This window comes from Pan troglodytes, chromosome 1 (genome assembly GCF_028858775.2).
Source record: "Pan troglodytes isolate AG18354 chromosome 1, NHGRI_mPanTro3-v2.0_pri, whole genome shotgun sequence".
Classification (NCBI taxonomy): Eukaryota; Metazoa; Chordata; class Mammalia; order Primates; family Hominidae; genus Pan; species Pan troglodytes.
The window spans coordinates 202,569,521-202,585,431 of record NC_072398.2 but is presented as its reverse complement, the minus strand read 5'-3'; the positions used below and the strand labels follow the sequence as shown (position 1 = coordinate 202,585,431).

The 15,911-nt window shown below is 40.7% G+C and overlaps 1 protein-coding gene across 10 annotated transcripts in view; it reads left to right on the top strand.

Annotated features, from left to right (window-relative positions):
• PHACTR4 (phosphatase and actin regulator 4) overlaps window positions 1-15,911 on the top strand; it is a 132,789-nt gene that overhangs the window by 32,166 nt on the left and 84,712 nt on the right. For 9 of the 10 annotated variants that reach the window (XM_513255.9, XM_009451933.5, XM_009451954.5 and 6 more), the window contains exon 2: window positions 7,273-7,326. The exons of the other annotated variant lie outside the window; for it this stretch is intronic. In XM_513255.9, coding sequence (XP_513255.3) covers window positions 7,311-7,326 — 16 coding nt within the window. In that variant the 5' untranslated portion in view covers window positions 7,273-7,310. The remainder of the gene's footprint in view (window positions 1-7,272; window positions 7,327-15,911) is intronic. 10 annotated transcript variants of the gene reach the window in all.

Below are 15,911 nucleotides of genomic sequence, written 5' to 3'. Positions count from 1 at the left end.
CCCAGCACTTTGGGAGGCCAAGGTGGGCAGATCACTTGAGGTCAGGAGTTCGAGACCAGCATGGCCAACATGGTGAAACCCCATCTCTTCTAAAAATACAAAAATTAGCCGGGCGTCTTGGCGCACGCCTGTAATCCCAGCTACTTGGGAGGTTGAGGCAGGAGAATCGCTTGAACCTGGGAGTCGGAGGTTGCAGTGAGCCAAGATCGTGCCACTGCACTCCAGCCTGGGTGACAGAGCAAGACTCCATCTCAATTTAAAAAAAAAAGAAATCTGGAGTTAATTTCAGATGTAATAGTGTAGCCGGCTTAAGTCTGGCTGCTTGCCACTCAGAGGCCAAAAAAAAGAGAAGCCAGGTGTGGTTTAAGGAAAGCAGTTTTATTAATCAAATGCTAGGAGCTGGGGAATGGCCAGGCTCATGCCTTCAAAAGACCATTCCAGTTTTTTGGGCTGAGTGAAGGATTTTTTTTGAGATGGAGTCTCACTCTGTCACCCAGGCTGGAGTGCAGTGGCGCAATCTCAGCTTAGTGCAACCTCTGCCTCCCGGATTGAAGTGATTCTCCTGCCTCAACCTCCAGAGTAGCCAGGACTACAGGCGCGCGCCACCACGCCCTGCTAATTTTTGTAGTTTTAGTAGAGACAGGGTTTCCCTATGTTGGCCAGGCTGGTCTCGAACTCCTGACCTCAGGTGATCTGCCCGCCTCGGCCTCCCACAGCGCTGGGATTACAGGCATGAGCCACCACGCCCGGCCTGAGTGAAGGGTTTTAAGAAGGCAAAGATATGGGAAATATGTGATAGTGGTGCAGGAGGGGGTAAGCCTTCAAATCTTGTTCCCATGGCTGTCTTGAGTAATCACCTGTCTGGAGTTCTGGTTTTTTCATCCTGACTTCTGCCTAATAGTGGTGAGCCAACTGTTCAGAACTCCCCTTAGGTGGGAGGATTCTGCAACTGGCTCTCTCTGCCTGATTTGTTTCAAAATTGGCCCCTGGAATTTGAAAGCAAGCACATAATTAGATAAGTGAGCATTGTTCATGGAAGTACCTGGTAGGAAAGGGAAACAAAGAGTTTCAAAGTATGTTTCAAGGCTGAAAGCAAGAAAGGAAAAAAAAGTTTTAAAACGCATTTTGAGGCTGAGATACTTGGCTACAACAGGGATATATGACCTGCTTTACTTTTTTTTTTTTTTTTTTTTTTTGAGATGGAGTCTCGCTCTGTCACCCAGGCTGGAGTGCAGTGGCACGATCTTGGCTCACTGCAACCTCCACCTCCCGAGTTCAAGCCATTTTCCTGCCTCAGCCTCCCAAGTAGCTGGGATTACAGGCGCCCGCCACCATGCCCAGCTAATTTTTGTATTTTTAGTAGAGATGAGGTTTCACCATGTTGGCCAGGCTGGTTTTGAACTCCTGACCTCAGGCGATCTGCCCGCCTTGGCCTCCCAAAATGCTAGGAGTACAGGCATGAGCCACCATGCCCTTTTTTTTGTTGTTAATAGAGGCAGGGTCTGGCTCTGTTGCCCATGCTGGAGTGCCGTGGTGCAGTCATAGCTCACTGTAACCTCAAACTTCTGGGCTCAAGCTGTCTTCCCGCCTCAGAGTAGCTAGGACTACAGGCACGCACCACCACGCTCATCTAATTTTTAAATTTTTTTAGAGACAGGGATTTTACTATGTTGCCCAAGCTGGCCTCGAATTCCTGGCCTCAAGTGATCCTACCACTTCAGTATCTGAAAGTACTGCGATTATAGCCATCAGCCACTGCATCCAGCTCTGCTTTACTTTTTGAACGGATCACCCAGGCCAGTCTGAGAATAACAGAATATAAGAGTCTGAGAAGAAGGGAGGTTAATTAGGGGTTGATTGTACTAGTCTAGCAAGAGATGGTGATACCTTAGACTAGAGTGAGAAGTGGTTAAATTATGGATATCTTTTGGAGGTGGAGGCAGTAAGACTTGGTAATGATTTAATTGTAGCTGTGAGAGAGAGAAGAGTCAAGGATGACACCTTGTTGAGCAACTAGAAAACTTAAGCTGCCATTTTACTGAAATGATACAAAATAGCAGCTAACACAGATGCCAGCTCTTTTTCTAAGTGCTTTACATCTGTTGCCCTACTCATGAATAGGGAATACCCAGGGAGGAAAAAATTGGGAGTGGGAAATCAAGAGTTTGTTCTTTAAAACATAGGAAGTTTATGAAACTTACTAGATTTCCAAATAGACTATTGAGTATGCTGTAGATATATAAGTCTGTTGAAGTTCAGGGGAGATGTTCAGCCTGGAAATAAGAATTTGTTTGTATCATCAGTGTATATAGAGGGTATTAAAAATGGTAGAACTAGGCTAGGCATGTTGGCCTATGTCTGTAATCCCAACACTTTGGGAGGCCAAGATGGGAGGATCACTTGAGGTAAGGAGTTTGAGACCAGCCTAGATAACATAGTGAGACCCCATCTCTACAAAAATTTTTAAAAATTTAGGCCGGGCACCTAATTTGGTGCTCAGTAGGTGCTGTGGCTCACCATATAGGTTTGAGTGTCATCTGTTTATGGGTGGTTACAGAGGCCATAGGAATATTTCTGTCTTGCACAGGTATCCAGTTAGTGGAAACACAAAGTAGGCTTCTCCTCTGCAAAAACTACACAGGATTTTTCTAGCAAGACATGCTTCTGTTTGTGATTCTGTAAGAACAGGGGTATTTTGTTAATGGAAACTTTCCATCACAAACCAGGATCATCCCCTAGGATTGATATTATAACAACATCAATCAAAAGAAGTAAATGATTTCTGTGGCTTTGGAAGAGTTCAGTATAATCTAATAGAGAAATTAGAGGTCTATAAGAGTCCCTTGGAACATGTGAAAGGACCATGTGGTATTGAAAATTGCGATCTGTGATTTCGATAACTTAATATTAGAATTGGAAAGTATCAGATGGCTGGCAAACTGTCAGTAAAGTCCTATTCTTAAAGGAGTACTGTCCTAGGTTGGGTTATCTTTGAGGCAGACTCTGATAGTATAGCCTGAAGAATGCTTATTAGGAAGTGCCCTTGGGATCAACACCCGTAGAGGGGAGGGGACAGGAGCAGCAGTATTTGGCCATAGGGAGAAGTCAAGTGGCAATAGAGATCCAGCAGGAGCCTTAGCGGACCCCACGGGGGCTCTGGAGCTAAAATGACCTTTTATAGTTGTCTTATGTGTGCTGTAACGGCTGGGCTTACACCCTGGTCTTGATTGGATGTGGACTCCTGAGAAGGTTGTGACCTTCCTTGAGTCAACTCTTCATATCTGAGGCACTCCCTGAAAGGATTGACAGTTGTAGGCTGTCTCCCAACAGCAGTCCTGTCATTCCTTAATGGAGGATCCAGCCAGTGCAGCAGCATGCTACCACAGTATACCCTTGTGTTGCTCAGATCTACTACTTAAAAAACAAAAAAACAATATTTTTGAGATATAATTCATTATTGTAAAATTTATAATTACAGTTTATAGTATACAACTCAATGGCTTTTAATATATTTGCAAGTTGTGTAACCATCACTCTAACCAATTTTAGAACATTTTAATTACCCCCCAAAAAACTCTGTTCCCCTTAGCTGTCACTCTGTAATCTCCTCCCCACCCACCCCCAACATAGGCCACCGCAAACTTTCTGTCTCTATAGACTTACCTATTATGGACATTTCATGTAAGTAGAATAATACGCTGCATGGTCCTTTGTGATTAGCCTTTCATTTAGTGTGTTTTAAACGTTTATCCATGTTACAACATGTATCAATACTTAATTTCTTTTTATGCTGAATGTCCCGTTGTATTAATTTTGTTTATCCAGTGATCAGTGGAAAGACACTGGGTGGTTTTCACTTTTTAGCTATTATGAATAATGCTGCTATGCACATTTGTATGCAAGTTTTTCGTTTGTTTGTTTTGGGGACGTTTGTTTTTGTAGTTAGCTGGGACTATAGGCACGTGCCACCATGCTCAAGTAATTTTTGTATTTTTTGTAGAGACGGGGTTTCACCATGTTGGCTAGGCTTGTCTCAAACTTCTGACCTCAAGTGATCTGCCTGCCTTGTCCTCCCAAAGTGCTGGGATTACAGGCATGAGCCACTGCACCTGGCCTGTGTACAAGGTTTTGTATGAACATCCTTTTTTTTTTTTTTTTTTTTTGAGACGGAGTTTTGCTCTGTAACCCAGACTGGAGTGCAGTGGCGCGATCTCAGCTCACTGCAACCTCCGCCTCCCGGGTTCAAGCGATTCTCCTGCCTCAGCCTCCTGAGTACCTGGGACTACAGGCACCTGCCACCACGCCCAGCTAATTTTTGTATTTTTAGTAGAGACAGGGTTTCACCATATTGACCAGGCTGGTCTCGAACTCCTGACCTCAGGTGATCTGCCCGCCTCGGCCTCCCAAAGTGCTGGGATTACAGGCGTGAGCCACCGCACCTGGCCTTGACATATGTTTTTATTTCTCTTGGATATATACCTAGGAGTGGGTCATATGGTAAACTCTATGTTTAACTGTTTGGGGAACTGTTACTCTTCCAAATCGGCCACATCATTTTACATTCTCACCAGCAGTTTATTGAGGCCCCAGTTTCTCTGCATCTTTCCTAATACTTGTTATGTATTTATTTAACTTTTATTTTACGTTCAGGATACACGTACACTTGCAGGTTTGTTATATAGGTAAACTGTGTGTTACGGGGGTTTGGTGTACAGATAATTTAGTCACCCCGGTAATAACCATAACACCTGATAGGTATTTTTTCTGATCCTCTCATCCTTCACCCTCAAGCAGGCTCCAGTGTCTGTTGTTCCCCTCCTAGTATCCATGTGTTCTTGGTTTAGCTCCCAACACTTGTTATTACCTCTTTTATTTATTATAGCCATCATAATGGGTGTAAAGTGTTATCTCATTGTGACATTGATTTGCATTTCCTGTAGGGCTAAAGATGAGATGTTGAAGATCTTTTCACGTGCCTATTGACTGTATATCTTCTCTTAGGAAATGTTTATATACATCCTTTGCCCATTTTTAAATTGGGTTGTCTTTTTGTTATTGAGTTATTTTTCTTTATGTATTCTAGATATAGGTTCCTTATCAGATAGATGATTTGCAAAAATTTTCTCCCATTCTGTGGGTTGCCTTATCACTTTCTTGATGGTGTCCTTTGAAGCACAAAACTTTAAATTTTTTTCTTTTTCTTTTTTGAGACCGAATCTTACTCTGTTGCCCAGGCTGGAGTTCAGTGGCATGTTCTCAGCTCACTGCAACCTCCGACTCCCAGGTTCAAGCAATTCTCATGCCTCAGCCTCCTGAGTAGCTGGGACTACAGGTACAGGCCACCATGCCCAGCTAATTTTGGTATTTTTAGTAGAGACAGGGTTTCACCATGTTGTCCAGGCTGGTCTCAAACTCCTGACCTCAGGTGATCCACCCATCTCGACCTCCCAAAGTGCTGGGATTACAGGTGTGAACCACCACGCCTGGCCCCAAGTATGTGTATTTCAATTTCACATTCAATGACCAGGGAATGACCACCAGTTAGGAGTTCGAGACCAACCTGGCCAACATGGTGAAACTCTGTCTCTACTAAAAATACCAAAATTAGCTGGGCATGGTGGCAGGTGCCTGTAATCCCAGCTACTCAGGAGGCTGAGGCAGGAGAATCACTTGAACCCAGGAGGCAGAGGTTGCAGTGTGCTGAGATTGCACCATTGCACTCCAGCCTGGACAACAGAGCGAAACTCCATCTTAAAAAAAAAAAAAAGGAAAAGGAAAAGAAAAAAATAATCTCACTAGCACAGAACCCAGATTTCTATCTATCTTAGTAAACAATCAAAAGCATATTTCACTTTATGCCTCAATTGACTGCTGGCCAACCATAACTTCTATAGCAGCTCTCACTTTGATACTCTCTAGTAAATTTAAGTTATATTTAAGGTTAATTTCAGTTTAATTTAATTGTTTAATAAATTTGACTGATAAGATTATATTAAAATTTAGGTTATGTTTACTTAAGTGAAGTAAGGAGGTCAGTCAGAATGAAAACTTTACATTTCCAGTACAAACCTATGGAGTTGTCATGTATTATTCTAGTTTATCATATGGTCATGTTCTTTAGAATTTGTCACAGGCTACTATAATAAAACTCAATTTACCAAATTCTTCAAGATTTAACTTGGTAATGAAGCTACAAAATTTATGAATAAGTACAGACTGCCCTTTTTGAACAGACTGTTCAAACTAAGGATGGATCTAATTGATGAACTAGGTAAAAACTACTCTTGAGGGGGAAAAAAAAAAGCCAAGGTCCTAAAGAAATCGTCTAAGGTCGTTAAAAGCAGAAAAATTCTGATCTTACAAGGTAATAAACAGCAGTCTTCTCAAAAGCTTTTAATCTGAGCCAGATGATTGCTAGTACGAGTAGCCCATGAGCCACTGCGCCCGGCCCTACAACTGCATCTTACTCCCAAGTTTCTCCAGTCATTCCTGTCAGTAGGTAGTGACTTATAAAAAGCAGGCTCTGAATTGGAGTTTAGTATTCAGACTGTTAGGGAATGACCTTAGGATAAAAACCACAGGAGGAGTAGGAAGCTGGGTAGGGCAGATTTGACACTTGCCTTGATTGGGGGTGCAGGAGGTTGTATATTATACTTAGTCAACTTTCTTTTGAAACGTTTTTTGTTTTATTTTCATACTTGAGTGGATAAACTTACAGCTTACTGAACCATCCTCCTGTGTCTAAAATAACTTCCATTTTCCTTAGGCAAAACCAATTCCCTTCTTCAAAGATGTTCCTCATGCCCTTTCTCAGGTGTTGTATTTTTCTTACCAAAAAAACTTGCCTTTTTCCCTATACTCTAGTAAATTCAAAATGAGGATTGGAAAGGGAGCTTATTTGAGAAAACTGACAATAATATATTTTAAGACAAAAATTAGCCTTAAACGTTTTATGATAATCTAGTATTGTACATCTGTATCTCAATTCCCCTAAAATAACTCCCAGCCTGGCACAGTCTCAGGCTGTTGTAATCCTCAAGAGGCTGACATGGGAGGATCACTTGAGCCCAAGAATTAAAATCTAGTCTGGGCAACATAAGGAGATCCTGTCTCAAAAAAAAAACAAACTATCATTTAATAAGTTGTACATTTCTATAATGTTCCACTTTTAAACTATAGTCAATGTTACTGAATTAGGATTATTTTTTTAAAAGCATAAAAGGTGATGGACTATATGTATTAAGTGTATCATTTACCTTTTTCTCTTTTTAGAAACAGTATCTCACCTCCCTAAACTGGTTAATAGTGGCATGGAAGATCCATTTGGTGAGTATCACCTACATTTTTCTTAGTAAATGACATTTCTGTTTTATCCTCACCTCCATTAAAGCTTTGAGAGTAAATTGGTTTTTTTTCATATTCAGTATGCTACTCTGTAGAATAACGGGTCTCAAACTTTTTGCTTCTATAAGAATTCAGTTATATACTTATGATAGAGTGCCAATTACCTTTTGTTTATGTGACATATCTATTGATATTTGCTGTATTACAAATTAAACCTGAGAAACTTTAAAAATATTAATTTGTTTTAAAACAACATTGATAAACCCATTATATATTACACAAATAACATTTTTAATGAAAAAAATCAAGAACCATTTGACAAGATAAAATGAGAAATTTAAATTTCTCTATCTTAGCCAGGCGTGGTGGCTCACGCCTATAATCCTAGCACTTTGGGAAGCTGAGGCAGGCAGATCCCTTGAGACTAGGAGTTCGAGACCAGCCTGGCCAACATGACAAAACCCCGTCTCTACTAAAAATACAAAAATTAAGCTGGGCATGGTGGCACACACCTGTAATCCCAGCTACTCTGGAGGCTGAAGCATGAGAAACGCTTGAACCCAGGAAGCAGAGGTTGCAGTGAGCTGAGATCGCACCACTGCGCTCCATCCTGGGCAACAGAGCAAGACTCTGTCTCAAAAAAAGAAAAATAAGTAAATAAATTTCTCTGTCTTAATCACTCAGTAACTTATGTATACTTCTCTTTGGTTGGAAATGTAGTTCTGCTCATATTTCAGAAACAAGTGTGCTTTGTAGTGCTTCATTAGTACTTGGCCAATGGAAGATAACATGAAAGTGACTGGGCGCAGTGGCTCATGCCTGTAATCCCAGCACTTTGGGAGGCTGAGATGGGCAGATCACTTGAGGTCAGGAGTTTGAGACCAGCCTGGCTGACATGGTGAAACCCCGTCTACTAAAAATACAAAAATTAGCTGGGCGTGGTAGTGAGTGCCTGTAATCTCAGCTACTGGGGAGGTTGAGGCAGGAGAAACACTTGAGGCCTGGAAGGCGGAGGTTGCAGTAAGCTGGGATCATGCCACTGCACTCCAGCCTCGGCAACACAGGGAGACTCTGTCTTAAAAGAAAAGAAAAGAAAAAGATAACATGGAAGTAATCATAATAGCAGGCATGTGTAATATATATGTACGTGTGTGTGTCTATATATATGTGTGTGTGTGTATATATATATATTTTTTTTAATTTATTTTTTTTGAGATAGTGTCTCACTCTGTCGCCCAGGCTGGAGTGCAGTGGCACCATCACAGCTCACTGCAGCCTTGACCTCCCGGGCTCAGGCAATCCTTTCAACTCAGCCTCCTGAGTAGCTGGGACTACAGGTGTGCACCCCTATGCCCGACTGATTTTTTTTTTTTTTTTTTGGTAGAGATAGGGCTTTGCCTTGTTGAGCAGGCAGCTCTGGAATTCCTAGGCTCAAGGGATCCACCTGCCTTGGCCTCCCAGAGTGTTGGAATTACAGGCGTGAGCCACTGCCCCCAGCCTAATATTTCTAATTAAGTTTAGCCTGCGTATATTTCATCTAGCAACATGAGTAAAGGAATGTAAGTCTAGATATACAAAGGTTTAATGTCTGCCTTTTTGGCGATAAAGTCATTTACTGCGTGTGGAACCCCTTTTCTTTCTTTTTTTTTTTTTTTCCAAGACTGGATATCACTGTGTTGCCCAGGCTGGAGTTCAGTGGCTATTCACAGACGCAATCATAGCATGCTACATCCTTGAACTCCTGGGCTCAAGCAGTCTTCCTGCTTTAGCCTCCCACTGTGTTTGGATGGTAAGGGGTGAAGAAGACTGAGTAAAGAGGCTGTTGCATTCAGCATTAATTATGCATATTTCCCACGTAGCTAGGACTACAGGCATACTCCACCACTCCTGGCCCTATTTTTAACTGATGCTCACTTCAAAGTGAGAGATATGTCTTAGGATATCAGATTTTTTGAAACCATAACATTGACTAGGAAGACTAGTTAGGAAGTACTTTTCATTTTAAAATACACATTAGCAAAAAAGAAAGAAAAGAAATCAGAGGCAGTTTTACTTGTTTAATTTCAGCGTACTGGAGGAAGCATCCGATTCAAGCATTTTCTGATCCTTCATCACACGGAAAGAAGTCTGAATCCCTTTTTATGCCAGTGCAGCTTGAGGAAGTATAGTAAAAATACTACTATATAATACTAACTGAGGTTAGGCTTTTTGGGCTGCTGGTACTAGCAATCATCTGGCTCAGATTAAGAGCTTTTGTCTTGCTTTGAGAAGACTGCTCTTTATTACTTTGTAATATCAGAATTTTTCTGCTTTTAACGACCTTAGATAATTTCTTTAGGACCTTGGCTTTCTCTCCCCCCTGAAGAGTAGTTTTTAGGATTATGCCTAGTTCATCAATTAGATCCATCATCAATTAGATCCATCCTTAGTTTGAACACAAGAGGGCAGTCTGTACTTCTTCATAAATTTTTTTTTTTTTTTTTTTTTTTGAGACGGAGTCTCGCTGTGTCCCCAGGTAGGAGTGCAGTGGGGCGATCTGGGCTCACTGCAATCTCCGCCTCCTGAGTTCAAGCCATTCTCCTGCCTCAGCTTCCCGAGTAGCTGGGACTACAGGCACGTGCCACCACACCCAGCTCATTTTTTGTATTTTTAGTAGAGATGGGGTTTCACCATGTTGGCCAGGATGATCTCGAGCTCCTGACCTCATGATCTGCCCGCCTTGGCCTCCCAAAGTGCTGGGATTACAGGCGTGAGCCACCGTGCCCAGCCACTTATTCCTAAAGTTTGTAGCTTCATTACCAAGTTAAATCTTGAAGAATTTGGTAAACTGAGTTTTATTATAGTAGTCTGGTGACAAATTCTAAAGAACATGACCATATGATAAACTAGAATAATACATGACAACTCCATAGGTTTGTACTGGAAACCTAAGTTTTCATTCTGAGTGACCTCCTTACTTCACTTAAGTAAACATAACCTAAATTTTAATATAATCTTATCAGTCAAATTTATTATTAAACAATTAAATTAAACTGAAATTAACCTTAAATATAACTTAAATTTTCTAGGGAGTATCAACGTGAGAGTTGCTATAGAAGTTATAGTTGACCAGTAGTCAATTGAGGCATAAAGTGAAATGTGCTTTTGATTGTTTACTAAGATAGGTAGAAATTTGGGTTCTGTGCTAGTGAGATTATTTTTTTCTTTTTCTTTTCTTTTTTTTATTTGAGACGGAGTTTTGCTCTTGTCACCCAGGCTGGAGTGCAATGGCACAGTCTCGCTTCACTGCAACCTCCACCTCCCGGGTTCAAGTGATTCTCCTGCCTCAGCCTCCTAAGTAGCTGGGATTACCAGCACCTGCCACCATACCCAGCTAATTTTTGTATTTTTAGTAGAGATGAGGTTTCACCACGTTGGCCAGGCTGGTCTTGAACTCCTGACCTCAGGTGATCCACCCGCCGCGGCCTCCCAAAGTGGCGGGAATTGCAGGCGTGAGCCACCATGCCCGGCTGAGATTATTTTTTATTTTTATTTTTTTGGTTTGTTTTTGGTTTTTTGGGGTTTTTTTGAGATGGAGTCTTGCTCTGTCACCCAGGCTGGAGTACAATGGTGTGATCTCGGCTCACTGCAACCTCCGCCTCCCGGGTTCAAGCAATTCTCCTGCCTCAGCCTCCCAAGTAGCTGGGACTACAGGCACCTGCCACCACACCCAACTAATTTTTGTATTTTTAATAGAGACGGGATTTCGCCATATTGGCCAGGCTGGTCTTGAACTCCTGACCTCAGATGATCCACCTGCCTCGGCTTCCGAAAGTGTTCGGATTACAGGTGTGAGCCCGGCCTGAGATTATTTTTTTCTAAACACTTATTTAAATCTTGGAATTTGTAAATTAACATTCATTCAATCATAATATGGAGTTTATAGGAAAATAGAAATGATTCATAGTTATATTTAACAACCATTCTCCTCTGTCTCCATTTTTCCTTCTAAATGTTATAATGATTTTTTTCTTAGTTGTTTACTATACATATACACACATATACATATGATAAGAATTTGGTGTACTCAGTGTCATTTGACAAAGAAAAGAATTGAGGATGTAAAATGAGTTTGTTTCTTTTGGTGGAGTGAGAATTTTGTTATAATCAAGTTAGCTAATAATTAAGTAGAAATATTGAAAAAGAGATAAAAGACTACACATTGGGTACAGTGTACACGGCTTGGATGATGGTTGCACCAGAATCTCAGAAATCACCAGTAAAGAACGTATTCATGTAACCAAATACTACCCATTACCCAAAAACCTATTGAAGTAAAAAATGACATAAAAAAGGAAAAAAAGAAAACAGAAACCACCCAAAAGAAAGAAAGAACGAATGAACAAAAGAAAGAAATAAAGAAAGAACGAATGAACAAAAGAAAGAAAGAAAGAAAGAGAAAGAAAGAAAGAATTATTTGTGGTATTCTGGAAATAAAAGTAGTGAGGGATTTTTACGAATAAAGTACCAGAAGGATAGACCTAAGGTCTCTAGGACCTTTTCTACCTGGACAGATGCTTACACATTTCATTATATAATATTTAAATATCATGTTCGTTAATATCACTATTGGTCTCATTGAAAAAAATGTTAAATGTTGGGAAGCTGTCAAGCTCATTCTGGATGTAAATTTTCCAAAATAGGAATTTCACTTGAAAGCTTGAATTCTATCACTAGCAACAAATACTGTTAATTTTCTTTATTAGTGATAGGCTTACTTTTGAGAAAATGCCTGTCAGCTATCTAAGCTTGAATAACATAGCTTGTTGTTCAGTCTTTCAAGTAAAAATAGTATTCCATGAAGAAAACTGTCTAGTTCAGTTTGCAACTCAATCACACAAATGCCTTTCCTGGAGATAACCATCATACTTAGTATACAAATGTGCTTTATACATATTTCTGTTTCATCATATACAGTAATAAAAATATATGTACTAAAGGGTTGATATTTATTAAAACTAATATTTTTTATTACTTTATCAAGGACATTCTTAAAGTTGAATTTATTTTTCACTGTAACTGTGTAGTTGTGAAGAAAACAATGATTTCTGCTACAGTTTGGTGCTGTTGCCTTGATTTGTGTTAAGGTGCTAACAGTTTTGCTCACCATTGCTTTTGTACCATCAGTGCAAGTGTCAACACAGTGGAAAAGGCAAATAATTTTTTTGTATTCTTATGTATTTAGTTTTACCTCTTGGACTTCTGAAAGGATCTCAGGGATCCCCAGAGATCAGCAGATTATACTTGCTTCATTTTCCTGAGGTTCTTAGAGGCCCTTCTATGGAAGTCATGAGTAAAGTTAAGATTTAATCCTGGAGATTGTATTGGGCAGGGTTTCAGTGTGGACTAGGTCTTGGACATTTGACAGAAATATGGTCAGAGGGAGTGATTAGCTCTGTGGTTTCTCCTAAGCAGGAGTACCCTGCACCACTACCCCCGGGCCACAGGAGGTGAGCAGTGGGCCAGTGAGCATTACAGTCTGAGCTCCACCTCCTGTCAGATCAGTGATTAGGTGGAACAGTTTCATCCCAAACCACCCCAACACCCCCGTCTGTAGAAAAATTGTCTTCCATGAACCTGGTCCCTGGTGCCAAAAAGGTTGGGGACCGCTGGGTTAAAGAAACTTTTGTGGAGTGAAATGAGTGTCTGGAACTCATTAGGCAATCAAGTATGTTCAAAGAAGAAATCCATAAGCATTTAGTCAAGACAGGCTGAGGGCCAGGCTCACCTGGGTACTGTGTTCTTAGCTTTAAAAAGGATAAATAGCAGCAGAGATATTGGTGATGACAGCTTTCAATATATCTCTTGAGTCACATTGCTCCAGTCTGTGTACAGGTGGCCTTGCAGTCTGTAGAGGTGGTACGCAACTGTCAGCCTGGGTTATCCAGTCTCCATTTTCCTGGCAGCTTTGCTTCTTTCCTGTGTTAGCTCCTTTGTTTCCTAAACCCTCATGTCTTCCTCTGTCTTGGTTGCCAGTAGCTTTTTGATGTTGAACCTCCTGGAATAATTATCTAATTCATTTCTTTTTCCTTTAGATATGTTTCCTGCAAGATTTATTCGACTTTATCTTCTACTTTTATTAAATTTTTCTTTTCTACTATTAGATTTTAATCTCCAGGAGGTCTTTTTGAAGTCTCTGAATGTTTCTTTTTATACTATCCTTTCATTCTTTCAACAGATTTTCTTTGCCCTGCATAGTCTCTTTTTTTCCTAACATTGTTTTTAAATATTGATTTGGTTTCTTTTATGTTAGAGTTTTTCTCTGATGTCTAGTAATAATTAACTGTCTGCTGATGGTTAAAAGTGAGGGACTAAATAGCCAGTTAGAAGCTTTAAATGTATAGGCAGGTTGCCTTTGGGTGAGCTTCTTGGCCTTATTGTTGATGAACATTCTCATATCAGTATCAGGGTCTAAGGGGCACAGTCTTCCCACTGTGTTTGGATGGTAAGGGGTGAAGAAGACTGACTGAAGAGACTGCTGCATTCAGCATTAATTATGCATATTTTCACTTAATTCTCTTCCATTTTTAATTTTACTTGTATTTGTATTTTATTTTATTTTATTTTTATCTTTTGAGATGGAGTCTTGCTCTGTCACCCAGGCTAGAGTGCAGTGGCGCCATCTCAGCTTACTGCAACCTCTGCCTCCTGGGTTCAAATGATTCTCCTGGCCTCAGCCTCCCAAGTAACTGGGATTACAAGCACCCATCACTGCCTGGCTAATTTTTGTAGTTTTAGGGTTTCACCATGTTGGCTAGGCTGGTCTCGAACTCCTGACCTCAGGTGATCCGCCTGCCTCGGCCTACCAAAGTGCTGAGATTACAGGCATGAGCCTCTGCAGCTGGCCTTATTTTCTTTTTCATGTTATTTTTTTATTTTTATTTTTTGGGGTCAGTCTTCCTCTGTCTCAAAAAAAAAAAAAAAGCACCGCAGCCTCAACCTCCTGAGCTCAAACAATTCTCCCACCTCTGCCTCCCAAGTAGCTGGGACTATAGGCACATACCACCATGCCTGACTAATTTTTTTACTTTTTGTAAAGATGCAGTCTCCCTATGTTGCCCAGGCTGGTCTTGAACTCCTGGGCTCAAGTGATTCTCCCACCTCGGCCGCCCCAAAAGTTGAGATTACAGGCATGAGCCATTGCACCCAACCCCTTCCATTTTTTGTACCATATCCCTACCATCAGTTGCCTTTTGCGACCCCTTTCCAGAGACCATTTGCTTTACACTTTCTTGGAAAACAGATTCCAAAATTGCGCCAGAGTTAGTGTAGGACAGACATTGAAGATCATGGAGTAGGGAAAGTGATAGAGGAATCAAACAGCTTTTACCTTGCTTCTCCTGATTTTAGGTCACCTCCCTTTCATCTCATTTCAGAGACCTGGATAAAATACAATGAATGTATTACTTGTTAACCTATATTGGTGTATACTACCAGTTAAAAGAAAAAATTAGGCTGGGCGCGGTGGCTCACCCCCGTAATCCTAGCACTTTGGGAGGCCGAGGTGGGCGGTTCGCCTGAGCTCATGAATTCGAGACCAGCCTGGGCAACACAGTGAAACCCCGCCTCTATTAAAATACAAAAAATTACCCAGGCGTGATGGCGTGCAACTGTAGTCCCAGCTACTTGGGAGGCTGAGGCAGGAGAATTGCTTGAACCTGGGAGGCGGAGGTTGCAGTGAGCCAAGATCACGCCACTCCACGCCAGCCTGGGCAACAGAGCGAGACTCTGTCTCAAAAAAAAAAAAAAAGAGAGAAAGAAAAAAATTCATGGCTACACTGTACGTAAGTGTTGAGTGAAGGAAGGATCCAGAGAGGATGTGCATAGAATTTGTGCTACCATGATGCTCCACACCCCACTACTTTCAAAAATAGCTAATTCGTGCTTCTGCTTTCTTCCTCCCTTTTCAACTGCTTATGGAGTTAACAGTCATTCTCCCAAGAGCATGCCAGAACAAAAGGGACTGAAACCCTAGCATATCACTTATTTAAAAGTACTGAGTTGTGACTTCCTTCTAAAGATTTTTGAGGTGGAGGAGGATCTGCATACTAATTGCCTTCCCAAAATGTTTTAAATCATCTGAATACTTCATTAAGTTTCTATATACCCTCTCTTGTATAAATATGAACATGACTTGTTGAAAATACTTTTTTGGGTGTGTGTTTGGTGATTGTTTAATGAGATGTAGATTATCAGTTTGCATTCTGAACTTAAAGCTAGTTGCAAAGGCTTTATTCATATGCATGGCATTCTGGAAACAAATTTATAAGATAATACCTCCTTTTGATTAGAATTTGTATCATATAGGAAATAGGAGAAGTAGTTTGTTAAGGTAGCAAATAGAATTTATTATTTCCTAAACAAAGTCAATTATTTTTTTCTTATTCTGTATCTGAATTTATGAATTATTATGATGATGCTATAAAGGAGTTTTTTTCTAGCTGTTTAAGAACATTTGCCAAGGAGCCAAACTCAAGACATAATGCACTTCAAAGTTCATGGGAAAACATTTTTGATGTTATGTTGTT